This window comes from Neoarius graeffei, chromosome 24 (assembly GCF_027579695.1).
Source record: "Neoarius graeffei isolate fNeoGra1 chromosome 24, fNeoGra1.pri, whole genome shotgun sequence".
Lineage (NCBI taxonomy): Eukaryota > Metazoa > Chordata > Actinopteri > Siluriformes > Ariidae > Neoarius > Neoarius graeffei.
In genome coordinates, this window is record NC_083592.1 from 60,656,183 (window position 1) to 60,669,718 (window position 13,536).

At 42.9% G+C, this 13,536-nt stretch overlaps 1 protein-coding gene across 5 annotated transcripts in view; it reads left to right on the forward strand.

Moving 5' to 3' along the window:
• Nucleotides 1-12,884, forward strand: part of slc2a11b (solute carrier family 2 member 11b) — a 104,105-nt gene extending 91,221 nt beyond the window's left edge. For 4 of the 5 annotated variants that reach the window (XM_060907579.1, XM_060907580.1, XM_060907583.1 and 1 more), the window contains exons 10-12: nucleotides 7,823-7,898; nucleotides 12,217-12,344; nucleotides 12,433-12,884. In XM_060907579.1, coding sequence (XP_060763562.1) covers nucleotides 7,823-7,898; nucleotides 12,217-12,344; nucleotides 12,433-12,609 — 381 coding nt within the window. In that variant the 3' untranslated portion in view covers nucleotides 12,610-12,884. The remainder of the gene's footprint in view (nucleotides 1-7,822; nucleotides 7,899-12,216; nucleotides 12,345-12,432) is intronic. The other variant, XM_060907582.1, reaches the window with a different exon arrangement.
• The last annotated feature ends 652 nt before the right edge of the window (nucleotides 12,885-13,536 follow it).

Consider the following 13,536-nt stretch of genomic DNA (forward strand, 5'->3'; position numbering starts at 1 on the left):
AAACACATGGTCAAGTCCTTCCCCCCCCCACACACAAACACAAGCACACATTAGCAACAGAGCTAATCCTTTGTTCTATTTAGATAACATTCTTTTGTTTTAGCTAGCAACAAGCTAGGCCACACACACACACACACACACACACACACACACACACACACACATGTATATACACACCTCACTGCTTGTATATATTGATTTATTATTTTTATCTTTGTTATAATAAATTCATTTATTAAACAAACTGTGTTTATTTGTGTGAATGATATATGAAGTCCCCAATCTCTCGAAGAATTCAAAAAGGTGCATATAAGTTATGTAATATGGTAAGTGATTGTAATAATTTGGAAATATACCATAATTTAGCTGTTTGGTAAATTATTATTAAGCACCAGGATTAATGGTATGATTCACTAAATGATTCACTAAATGATTCATTGATATGATTCACTGAATGATTCACTTCAAATGAGTGATTCTATGGTATGATTCAATTCAAATGAGTCAAAGTAAACAATTCAATGGGATTGATTCATTTTAATTACTAACCTTCAAATTTAATGAGACTGATTTAGCGAGATTGATCACTTAATTTCAATAATTAACTGATTGCACCCACAGTAAATTGGTGCCCCGTGTGAGGAGATTGGTTTGTTGACTTCTGGAATATTGTTCAACAAATAAACTATCAGTTTAATTCAGCAACTGGCAAGGTATAACACAGGTGACTTTAATGGTGAATCATTAACAGTATGTTAATCACAGAACTGAAATTCAGCTGTCAACCACAGTTAGCTGATAAACTGGTTTAATTGATTAGTACATTAGAGTAATATCTAATCCAAGTACTTAGTTAATATTATTAATAATAATCATTAATGTTAACTAATATTATTAATTGAGCTAATTAATACAAGTGAAACATTAGTGAAAAACAAAGTAGCTAAGAAACCACAAATCAATTATTTAGCAACTTGGATTAAATTAAATTCTAACCTAATCAACACCTAGTATTAATTTCCTTTAAGTTAATTAATACATTTCAAACAAAATGTCGCATTCCCCATCAAGTGAGTCAGAAGGGCCCCTCCTCTCTCTTTTCGACGTTGTAGGCGATTTAGGCCAAGTCCCGGAGGATAGGAGAAATTACTTCTGTGATCTGGACCAAAAGGCTCGCTTTGATGAAATGCACATAGCCGTTAGGGAACTTAAGGAGCGTACTATGACTCTCCCAGAAGGGCTACCCAAATTGTTCATGATCTACTATAAGGAAATGGAACGTGTGTATGACCCTCGAACAAGAGAAAAGAACACTAAAACAACAACTGGCCGAAGCTCAAAGGAGAGCAGAAAGCGCAGAGAGTAGCCTCGTGGGCCTGAGAGCCACACAAGATGAACTAAAGCGCGAAATAGAATGCCTCAGAGAAGAAGTGACGCAAGCACGTCGCTCAGATGAGGGATCGGCCAAACCCTCCCAAGAACAGAGTTCCGCTCTGGAGGAGGAAGAACCTGAGCTTAGAACAGTAGATCAGACACCGCACTCAAGCTCAACTCGCGTGAAAGCCGCGCGATCGCCATCTCGTGGCGCTGGGAGTTTTTACCTTACTCCCCACTACACCCCCTCACGCTTCAATATTGCTGCAGCCTCTAGCACGCAGAAAACGCTGCGCTACGTACCCTCAGACTCCTCTGACGGAGAGGCTGCCTACAAGCCGAAACGCAGACATAGGCGATATGAGAGCAGCTCAAATAGTGAAGACAGCAAGGACCCCTACGGGTCAAAATCAAAACGCCTCGTCGCAGAACACAATACTAGGATCCGCCAAATCGACATCCTTGCGAAAGACATAGAGCGTTTTGAGCCGGAAAATCATAGACACCGAAGCGTTAATGATTATTTCCGGGAAATCGAACGTAGCCTCCTGGACCTGCCAGAGGCTACGTCGCATGAAAAGGCCAGACTAGTCTGGAAAACTTTAGGTAGCGGCGTACGAGCATTCGTTGAGACCTTACCACAGTCAGTCCTCGACAACTACAAGGAAATACGTAAGTACTTGAAAGAGGAATACTCGTTGTACGAGGATGAGACTGGTGCGACGATGGGTGCCATTCTAATCAGACAGAAACGAAGCGAACACCCTCACGAGTACTACCATCAGCTCCGCGCGGCGTACTTTCAGGGCAGAAGCGAGCCCGGGCTAGAGGAAGATCGCAACTTCAAGTCCCTCTTCCTCCATAACCTTCACCTGTGCATCCGTAACCAAGTAACACTCGCGTGTCGCCAGCGCCCCCATACTATGAGAGAAATGCGTCGCACCACACAACTAACATGGGAGATGTTCGTCCGACCCACGGACCGCCACGAGGACGATCCCAGAGTCCTCAGCCTATATGAGCAGGAAGGTCAGTCCTTAGGCCTAGAAGGGGGTGAAGCCCCAAACCGTGGACCCCCTTGGGCGAACCCAAACCCCGGCCACCAGACGTCGAGTCAACCCAAAGGTAACTGGAAAGGCCGACAAGCTGGAGCCAAGGGGGAACAGGGCCCCAACGCCAAAGGGCAAGGTAACCGCACACCTGGTAGTCACGGCCCTAAATCTCAGAATAGCGGACAGTCAGGGCCCCATCGCCACTCCTCTCGAAGGGAGCAGAGCCCTAAGCCAGCTACCGCTAAACAAGCCAACCAAGAGCCGCTTGGGATGGCAGAACTGAGGGCCGAACTAGCACAGATTAAACAAGCCAACCAAGAGCCGCTTGGGATGGCAGAACTGAGGGCCGAACTAGCACAGATTAAACAACTGCCGAGCAATAAGGAAAGGAAGGGTAAGCCGAGCAAGGACAGGGACAAACCGTCAGCATGACTAGGCCAGGACCCATCCCCACCACCACCACGTGTCTACCTCATGGGGTGGGGAAAGGACCCCTGCCCAATAGGCAGCAATGAGTTGAAACCACCCCCTCCGGTAGTGAAGCCTGACCCGCAGGATGCACCCCTGACGCAGTTTCTTGGAGATTTGGTTAGGAAAGGCAACGCCAAGCGTATCTATACCCCAGTGGTGGTAGAAGGCAACGTTTCCCTCCAAGCTCTCTTGGATACCGGGTCGGAAATCACCCTGATGTGTTCCAAAGTCTTCGCAGAGATTTCAGACACACGGCTCTCACAAGGCGACCCAATCCCAACCAAGCCCTGCGACATAAACTTAGTCAACTTCACACAAAACAAAACCCCACAGTCGTTGGATCCCACAAAATATGCGCAAAACCGTTGCGACGAGATTAGTGCGAACACCAATCAACCGAGCGCCACGCGAGATCAAATTTCCAATGAACTTCAGTTCATGTCTTTGTACACGGAGTCCGATGTCGAAACACCCGACATCGTGACTCCCCCTAGTGGCAAAAATCTCCCTCTATCCATCGACTCAGACACAGACACCCATTTCACTGCTGGTGTAATGGCTGCACTGTGGAACATGTTAGGCGTCGAGGCGAAATTCCATATCGCGTACCACCCTCAATTCTCTGGTCAGGCTGAACGAGCCATTCAAACCATTGTGAGCATGCTGCGAAAGTATATCACAAACCATGGTAAAATTTGGGACGTGAAACTTCCCTTGGTGCTAAGGGCCATTTGGTCCACCCCTCATTGCGCCACTGAAGTCACACCCTTTGGGATGATGACTGGGCGAGAGTCGGTTCTTCCCCCCGCATCTCCTATACAAACCAGAGGCCATGAGCATCACGATTGCATACACCGCACATCAACATGTCGCCGACCTACGACGCCACCTACAGTCAACCTTTACAGGTGCCCAAAAGAATCTCGATTCGAGAGTAGGAGGACACAAAGCCTACTATGCCCGAATCTCAGAGAAGTTCCTACCACCCTGGTCGAGACCTTTCGATCGTGGGAAAACCGTTCCCCATCGCGTATCACATTAGGACATCTGGGCCTAATCAAACGCTTTCATATCGATTTCCGTGATAATCGAATCAAACCTTTTGAACAGTCCTCACTCCAAAAGGGGGTGGACGACAGCTAGGCCCATCATGTCCACCTAGCTTGTACGCATCACTCAACCATAAGCGTACACTAACATTCCCGGTCAAACTTCACCAACCCAATGAAGTAATAACCCTTCAGTATAACATGATAGATAAAATACTAAAATCCGCTATTATTACTAGTGTGTATTCATCGCAAATACACCTGGCATATAGTCTTGGCAGTGCTATCCTCATTTTTGTGAATCCACAAGACTTAGAGATATGCACCCCCACTAAAGACATCCACTGGGTCTGCCAGTGGATACATACAACCCATACATAATACATGCCAAGCTAGATAAGATGGTCTGTGTCCCTGACAGCTTTAGCCGCAGTAGCACATGCTCTCTGGCCAGACCACCCACTGCTATTACCAAACACAGAAGATTAGGTTTGCCAACCCAAACACTAATACTTCTTTCCTTCCTTCATTTCCTCTCTTCTTGTTTTTTTTATGCATAAGAAATTGAACACTACATGTTTCATGTTCAATGTTTAATATTTTTTTGATGTGGTTTTGATCTAGTTAGTTAGATAGTGATTATATGCCCAAAATGCCCATAGTGATTGTATGCCCAAAATGCCTCTGTCTCCAACTGTCTTACTGGAACTCACAAGTTTACACAGTCTTCACAGGACACCATGGACTGTGCAGAGCAAGGCTACCTCAAGGACTATGGACACGGCGATGATACGATACGGTGCTCTCAGTGCTACGACTCCGTCATACCCCTGAGACCAAAAGGGGGACTGTAGGTATCATGCCGCCATTCTGTGTCTAAGGACTACAACTACCAGTCCTCTTCCGCGTGACCTACGTCACGCATGGGTGGGATCATCTACGTCAGTCCGCCATGCGCACATAAGTCCAGGCGGAAGCTCCGCCATTTTGTCTCTCGCGTCCGGTTTCCGAGGAGTCTAGACGCATAAAGAGATGCTCTCAAACCCGAAAACACTTCTTTCTTGCAAGATTCACCATCCAGCGCATTCTGTGCCTAACCACTGGCCAAGGTAAAAGTCCAGAATAGCGCGATCTTTAAACTCAAGTTTAAATAGCAGAATAGCGCGATTTTTAAACTTAAGTGACGTCACGACTGCAGCCCAGGCAGTTAAAAGTTAAGAAGCGATTGAATCCCTTTTTAACTCAAAAGTGCTGTGCATCTTATTGTGATCAGAGACTTTTCCTCACGAACACTGAGGTTCGGACCAAGAATCCTCTGCTTTCCACGGGAACCACCCAAGTGCTCCGCTGGACCAGAAAGTTTTCTACGCCTCCATCACGAGCGGCTCACGTGCTCCCATGGCGAGGCCCGAAACTACACCGGCAAATAGTTCTTCATATCTTGCTAAAGGCAGGATTAAGTAAGATTTTGGCATTTGGGCATAATTAAGATAGTCTTAGGAATTTGCTTTTATTTGAAATAGTGTGAATTTAAACCCAGGTTTTTCTGTTACACTGTTAGACACGCAGTGTGTTGATTTATTTTGGTTCTATGTTCTCTCAATTGTTTAATAGATAGGCTGTGCATGCTTTTCTCTCTGACTAACACTTTAATTTCCTTATCATACATTTTGACCTTATCAAGGTTTCAGTGAGTTTGGTAATGTTATGAGTGTGGAATCTTTTTGTTACTGAGAAAACATGTGCTCAACAGGCCTGACCAGGCCTGATACACTTTAGACAGCTTCCCTTTGTCTTTAGCAACACGTGCTCAGTAGGCCTCACCAGGCCTAACAAACACACTTTAGCTAGGCCATAGGGCCTTTCACAAACACACTAACAACACAAGGCTAATCTAGGCCTCCACCACGTGTAGTTAGCTACACGAGGCTAAACACATGGTCAAGTCCTTCCCCCCCACACACAAACACAAGCACACATTAGCAACAGAGCTAATCCTTTGTTCTATTTAGATAACATTCTTTTGTTTTAGCTAGCAACAAGCTAGGCCATACACACACACACACACACACACACACACACACACACACACCACACATGTATATACACACCTCACTGCTTGTATATATTGATTTATTATTTTTATCTTTGTTATAATAAATTCATTTATTAAACAAACTGTGTTTATTTGTGTGAATGATATATGAAGTCCCCAATCTCTCGAAGAATTCAAAAAGGTGCATATAAGTTATGTAATATGGTAAGTGATTGTAATAATTTGGAAATATACCATAATTTAGCTGTTTGGTAATTTATTATTAAGCACCAGGATTAATGGTATGATTCACTAAATGATTCACTAAATGATTCATTGATATGATTCACTGAATGATTCACTTCAAATGAGTGATTCTATGGTATGATTCAATTCAAATGAGTCAAAGTAAACGATTCAATGGGATTGATTCATTTTAATTACTAACCTTCAAATTTAATGAGACTGATTTAGCGAGATTGATCACTTAATTTCAATAATTAACTGATTGCACCCACACATTCACTGCAAAGATCTGGACACGTTTTGCGAGAAATTCATGGGCACATTGGGCGCCTATGCAGTGGCCTCTCCTCTGCTCTGCACATTTTACCTCGTACGAGACCTCTGATCTGTTGAGCAGTGTTGGCTATAAGCCCGTATTGAAAGAGGGTGCAGTCCCAACAATTAAAGAAAACTAAAACAAGAAAAGGAAAGTATTTATTTTACTTAATTTTTTTAAAGTGAGTTCAGTTGCACCAGTCCTCCTGGAGCATGAGCCGAGGGTTGTTGGTAAAACCCGGGATGGAGCGGGATGGGATATATTATTGCTCAGGCAGTGACCTCCCTGCAGTTGTTGCCAAAACCGGTGACATCCCATTCCATCCCGAGTTTTAGTAATTGCCTGAGCAGAGCAGTAATGGCGGAGTACTCAGTATGGAGAGAATGAGTGGAGCAGCCGTCTGATTTCTAAACTGGATATTGCTGCCATCTCGCCCTTACGTGGAAGAAGTGAATGAACAGAGAACTGAACAAACAACTGAAAGTCAGATTGTTTCGAAACAATCGGCCACAAGATTGGCCTTCAAGAAGCGAGAACGCAGGCGGGTAAGCTCCGACTCTCATTTGGATAAAAAAACAACAAAAACAACACGTTGCTTACTTGCATTTAGATTAATACATGTAACTTGTACTGTGTGTTTAAGTTACCGGTATAAGATTATTTAATTTGCTTCAGAATGTGATTGTCTCAGTTCATCTGATTATTTAATTAGCCTTTTACGTTTTATCAGTGAAAATGCATGCATGTACATGTATGTTGCATAAGTTATAACACCTATCCTGTTTTAATGAGAGTCAACCCACAATCAGTGAAGTCAAATCAGTCTTAGTTGAGCAAGTCGGTAACGCTATTTCTTACTTTCACCATAAATTTTTATTTATATGACTTTGGTCCATAGCTGTCAAAGGCCTCGGCCTTAAAACCGGTTCTCGCAGTGATATCACGCACTCAGGGCTGGCTGGCTCAGCAGGGCAGCTCAAATGCCAACTTTGCGGTTGATTTTAACTCTCAAAAATATATATTTTTTATTCCCATTTATGCAGCATACAATAGTCAAGGATGGGGATACTATCCACTCAGAAATTTATTTAAAAATAAAGGTTCTGCATATCTGCTTTAAGGTGTCTCACACTCTGGAGTTGTGCGTTGTGTGTTGAATATACAGAATTTTGTTTTACATCGTCTTGATCTCAGAAAATTTGTTTTGTCTCACATAGTAAACAGAAATATACAAATAGATTTATATTTAATCTGTATTTTTACTTTCCTTCTCCTGCAGAAGTCCAGCTCCTGGGTGCCGTATCTCAGCATGCTCTGTGTCTTTGCCTTCATCCTCAGCTTCGGCCTCGGACCAGGTCACGCAAAGCAGGAGCCAACCAAACAACTATAACTAACTCACTAACTAACAATCCAATAAAAAACAAACAAAGAATGTACAACCCCAATTCCAAAAAAGTTGGGATGCTGTGTATAGAAGTGAGTTATTTATAATCACGCTATATGTTATCACCCAGATGAGGATGGGTTCCCTTTAGAGTCTGGTTCCTCTCAAGGTTTCTTCCTTGTGTCATCTGAGGGAGTTTTTCCCCTGCCATCATCACCTCAGGTTTCATCATCAGGGATAAATACATTTATTAGGGATAAAATTAGCTCATATGTTTGAAGTCTTTATTTTTATGTAAAGGTGCTTTGTGACAGTGTCTGGTGTTAAAAGCACAACACAAATAAACTGATTTGACTTAAAATGTACATAAAAACAGAATGCAAGATATTTAATGTTCAAACTGATAAACTTCATTGTTTTTTGTAAATACACGCTCATTCTGAATGTGATGCCTGCAACACATTCCAAGAAAAGCTGGGACATGGGCAACAAAAGACTGGGAAAGTTGTGGAATGTTCAAAAACACCTGTTTGGAACATTCTACAGGTAAACAGGTTCACTGGTAATTGAAAAGGCTCAGTCATCCACAAGTAAGGATGGGGCAAGGTTCGCCACTTTGAGAACAACTACATGGGCAAATAGTTGAACTGTTTAAGAACAATGTTTCTCAATGTACAACTGCAAGAAATTGATGGATTTCACCATCAACAATCCATAATATCTTTAAAAGATTCAGAGAATCCAGAGAAATCTCTGCATATAAGGGGAAAGAAGAAGAAGAAACCTTTATTTGTCCCATGCACACTTCAAGCACAGTGAAATTCATCCTCTGCATTTAACCCATCTGAAGCAGTGAATGAACACACACACACACACACACACACACACACACACACACACACACACACACACACTCAGAGCAGTGGGCAGCCACACTAGAGCGTCCAGGGAGCAGTCAGGGGTTAAGCACCTTGCTCAAGGGCACTTCAGCTCAAGGCCGCCCCACATCAACATAACTGCATGTCTTTTGGACCGTGGGGGAAACCGGAGCACCCAGAGGAAACCCACGCAGACACGGGGAGAACATGCAAAGACTGAAAAGCAACACTGAACACCTGTGACCTTCAACCCCTCAGGCAGCACTGCATTAAAACCCAACATGATTGTATAAAAGACATTACTACATGGGCTCGGGAACACTTCGGAAACCCGTTGTCATTAAACACAGTTCCTCGCTGCATCTACCATGCACAGTGAAAGCCAAATATCAACAACATCCAGAAACACAGCTGAATTCTCTGGGCTCAAGCTTATCTCAGATGGACTGATACTAAGTGGAAAAGTGTGTTGTGGTCTTATGAGTCCACATTTCAAATTGTTTTTGGAAATCATAGATGTCATGTCCTCTGGGCTAAAGAGAAAAATGACCATCCAGTGTTAGTGCCCATAGCACTGGTAACTGTACATCTGTGAAGTCTCCATTAATGCTGAAAAATTTATACAGGTTTTGGAGCAACATGCTGTCATCCAGATGACGTCTTTTTCAGGGACATCCCTGTTTATTCCAGTAAGTCAATGCCAAGCCACATTCTGCATGTTACAACAGCTTTGCAGTAAAAAGAGTGCAGGTACTAAACTGGCCTGCCTGCATCCTATTGAAAACGTGTGCTGTATTATGAAGCGCAAAATATGACAGTGGAGACCCTGGAGTATTGAGCAAATGAAGTCATATATCAAGCAAGAATGGGAAAGAATTTCATGTTCAAAAGTTCAACAAATAGTGTCCTCAGTTCCCAAAAACTTACTGAGTGTTGTTAAAAGAAAAGGTGATGTAACACAGTGGTAAACACGTCCCTGTCCCAACTTTTTGGAACGTGTTGCAGGCATCAAATTCAGAATGAATGTACATTTACAAAAAAAACAATAAAGTTTATGAGTTTGAACATTAACTATCATGTATTTGTATTGTATTCAATTTCATATAGGACAAGAAGGATTTGCAAATTGTTGCATTCTCTTTTTGTTTAAGTTTTACCCACCATCCCAACTTTTTTGGAACTGGGGTTGTATTTAGAAATAGAATAGAAATAGAAAAGCCTTTATTGTCATTGTATAGCTCTGCTTGCAATGAAATTGAAGTGCTCCCCAAAGTTTAGTAAATTATAAACATATTATAGTGACAAACTAACCATCCATCCATTATCTGTAGTCACTTATCCTGTACAGGGTCGCAGGCAAGCTGGATCCTATCCCAGCTGACTATGGGTGAGAGGCGGGGTACACCCTGGACAAGTCACCAGGTCATTGCAGGGCTGACACACAGAGACACACAACCGTTCACACTCACATTCACACCTACGGTCAATTTAAAGCCACCAATTATCCTAACCTGCATGTCTTTGGACTGTGGGGGAAACCGGAGCACCCGGAGGAAACCCACACAGACACGGGGAGAACATGCAAACTCCACACAGAAAGGCCCCTGTTGGCCGCTGGGCTCAAACCCAGAACCTTCTTGCTGTGAGGTGACAGTGATAACCACTACACTACCGTGCCGCCCACAAACTAACCATAAAAATTGAATAATTAAAATCCATAAAAATGCATCATGTATGTAGTCCCTTGATATGAGGTATTGTACTGTAATATTGCCAGCTAGTGAATATTCATGTATTGCACAGAGCAGAACAGTATAAATTAGCAGAATTTGAATAAATAAATAAGTTGGATTTATAAGTGGATGTAATGTTCAAGTGGAAGCTCTATATACAAGGGTTCAGTGTAGTACGGTTCCAGTGTGAAAGTGTTTCTTAACTAAGTAGCAGATAAAAATTACATATTACATTACATTTCAGGCATTTAGCAGACACTCTTATCCAGAGTGACATACAATGAGCACACACACATACCGACATAAACAAACAGTGCTTATTTGAATTCAGTGTGAGAATGGCCTTGGGATTCATGCCACATGACTTCAGGTCGCATTTGCACATGTCCCTGAAGCGAAGACAAGGGCGGCCCAACTAACGAGATCCATGGATGAACTGGTCATACAGCAGGTCCTTGGGGATTCTCTCATCTTCCATGTGATGCAGATGACCCAGCCAGCATAAATGCCTCTCAGCCAGAATACCATAAATATTGGGCATGCCAACATGCTTAAGAACATCTGTGTTGGTGACTCTCTCTGTCCATAAATTTCTGGTATGATATTGCCAACAATTGCCCTCACTGGAAGAGAAAAATGTCTTCTGGAGTGGCTGTGCTGGATAGACAACATGCTGCCAACCATGAGGCTCGCCATAAAAGAAGGAAGAACAGGGCATCTGCCCCCATGTCTTCCTCTTTTTTTTTTTGCTCGAACTGCAGCAAAGACTGCCATATTGCCACAGGTCTTCTCAGTCATCAAAAGGCCTTTCTCCACCCACACTGAATGTTCAAACCCCCACACTGTCGGGGCTTGCCATAAAAAAAGAACCCTGGGAAAGAAAGTGTCCCTAAGTATGCTAGTCCTTGCTTTGAAGGACCTGTAGCACCTGCTAGAGGGTAACAGGTCAAACAGGTCGTGGCTGGGGTGTGATGGGTCCTTGACTATGTTTGTAGATCAGCAGAGATAGTGGAATCAAGCGATATCTTCAAGGGAGGGCAGGGGGCAGCCAGTGATTTTCCATGCTGTGTTGATTCTCTGAAGAGCAGTTCTGTCAGCTGCTGTGCAGCCAACGTACCACACTGTGATGCAGTGTGCCAGGATGCCCTCAATGGTTGAGCAGTAAAAGGCCACCAGTAGCCTGCTCTCCAGGTTGTTTCTCCTGAGCACTCTCAGGAAGTGGATTCAGTGCTGTGCTTTTTTAATGACCGTTGTGGTGTTGGCAGACCAGGAGAGGTCATCAGAGATATGGATTCCCAGGAATCTGACAGCGTGAACCCTCTCTACACAGTCCCTGCTGATGAAGAGTGGGGCCAGGTTTACACTGCATATCCTGAAGTCCAGTATGAGTTCTTTTGTTTTACTGGTGTTCAGTGTCAGGTTATTTAGTGAGCACCATGCTGTTAGCTTCTGGACCTCATCTCTGTAAGCTGACTCATCACCTCCTGAGAGGAGTCCCACCACAGTGATGTCGTCAGCAAATTTAATAATGTTGTCGGTTTTTTAATGGCTAAGAATGAGAAAATAAATGAAGGAAAGAATATAAATGCTTATTTCTCAGCATGACTTTCATTTAATGTGATTGTGTTTATGTTATTGTGTGTGTGCGTTATTGTGTGCTTCATGTTGTGTTCTATAGGTGGCGTAACAAACGTTCTGATCACAGAGCTCTTCACTCAGAGCACTCGCCCTGCAGCATACATGATTGCCAGCTCAGTCAACTGGCTCAGCTTCTTCATCATCAGCATGGTGTTCCCCTTCATAGTGGTATGTTCCTGAACATTAGACAAATTCACTTGAAAAGAGTTTACACCTGAATTACTGACTTGAATGAACATCTCCCCCCCCCATACAGAATGGACTGAAGCAGTTCTGTTTCCTCATCTTTTTGGTGATTTGTTGTCTTCTGGCCACATTTATCTTCTTTTTTGTGCCAGAAACTAAAAACAAGACGTTTCTGGAGATCCAATCTGAATTGAGCAGAAAGAGGACCAAAAAATCTGAAGTGCCTCAGCTGTCCACCTCACTGTGACTCTTCATCCTGTCTGTCTCTGTGACCTGGACATGGTTACTCTCTCTGATGATTCACAGCAGCTTATAGATATTTAGCTGTTATAATCACACTTTGTATGGTTGCAGTAAACACTGTATTATCCTCAGTAACTTTGCTTTCTGTTTATCAGACGTGTTACTGTCTGAATGTTTTCTCTGCTCTTCTGATGAAGTGTCATATTCAGAATTTGGAGAAGACTGTTTCGTTCTTCCTACTTGATCATGGCTGTAATGACAATAAAGCTATACTCCACATATTTGTGTTTGTAAATCATGAGAACTTGTTTCCATGGTTACATTTAGCATCCTAAACAAATGCCACCTGATAGGGAGCACATAACACAAAGCAAACTATTTAAATGCAGTCTGTATGAAAGGTGATGGCTGTAACTATTACTCATGTTCAGGTTGAGCTTTTGGCTGTGAGCTGCGATCAGAGAATCTGCATGAATCAGTAAAGAGTTCAGGGATAGAAACAAAAACAATGAGGATTGAAAGGAAAACCTCAGGTGCCAATACTAATGGATAAACTTCCCTCTTCAACCAATCAGCATTCATCTGACACACAGCCCCATGAAACTGCATGACATGCTACAATAAAATTAAAATAATGATGATTAATAACACGAGTGTTATTAATGAGTGGTTCATCATGTTTTTAATATCAGAATTTTAATAATCCATTCTTCTTATTATTATCATTATTGATGATGATGATGATGATGATGATGATGATGGATTCTCACATTGAAGGCAACGCATGAGTATCCGGTGACACTAGTGATGACTCTTTTCGTGAGCAAAGAGACCAATCCTAGAGCCACAAGCCCTGTCACATATGCTGCACTGGTACAAAGGGCTGGTAGTGGTGTTAGAGGCCTTGGCATGCTTCTTATTAAGTAGACCA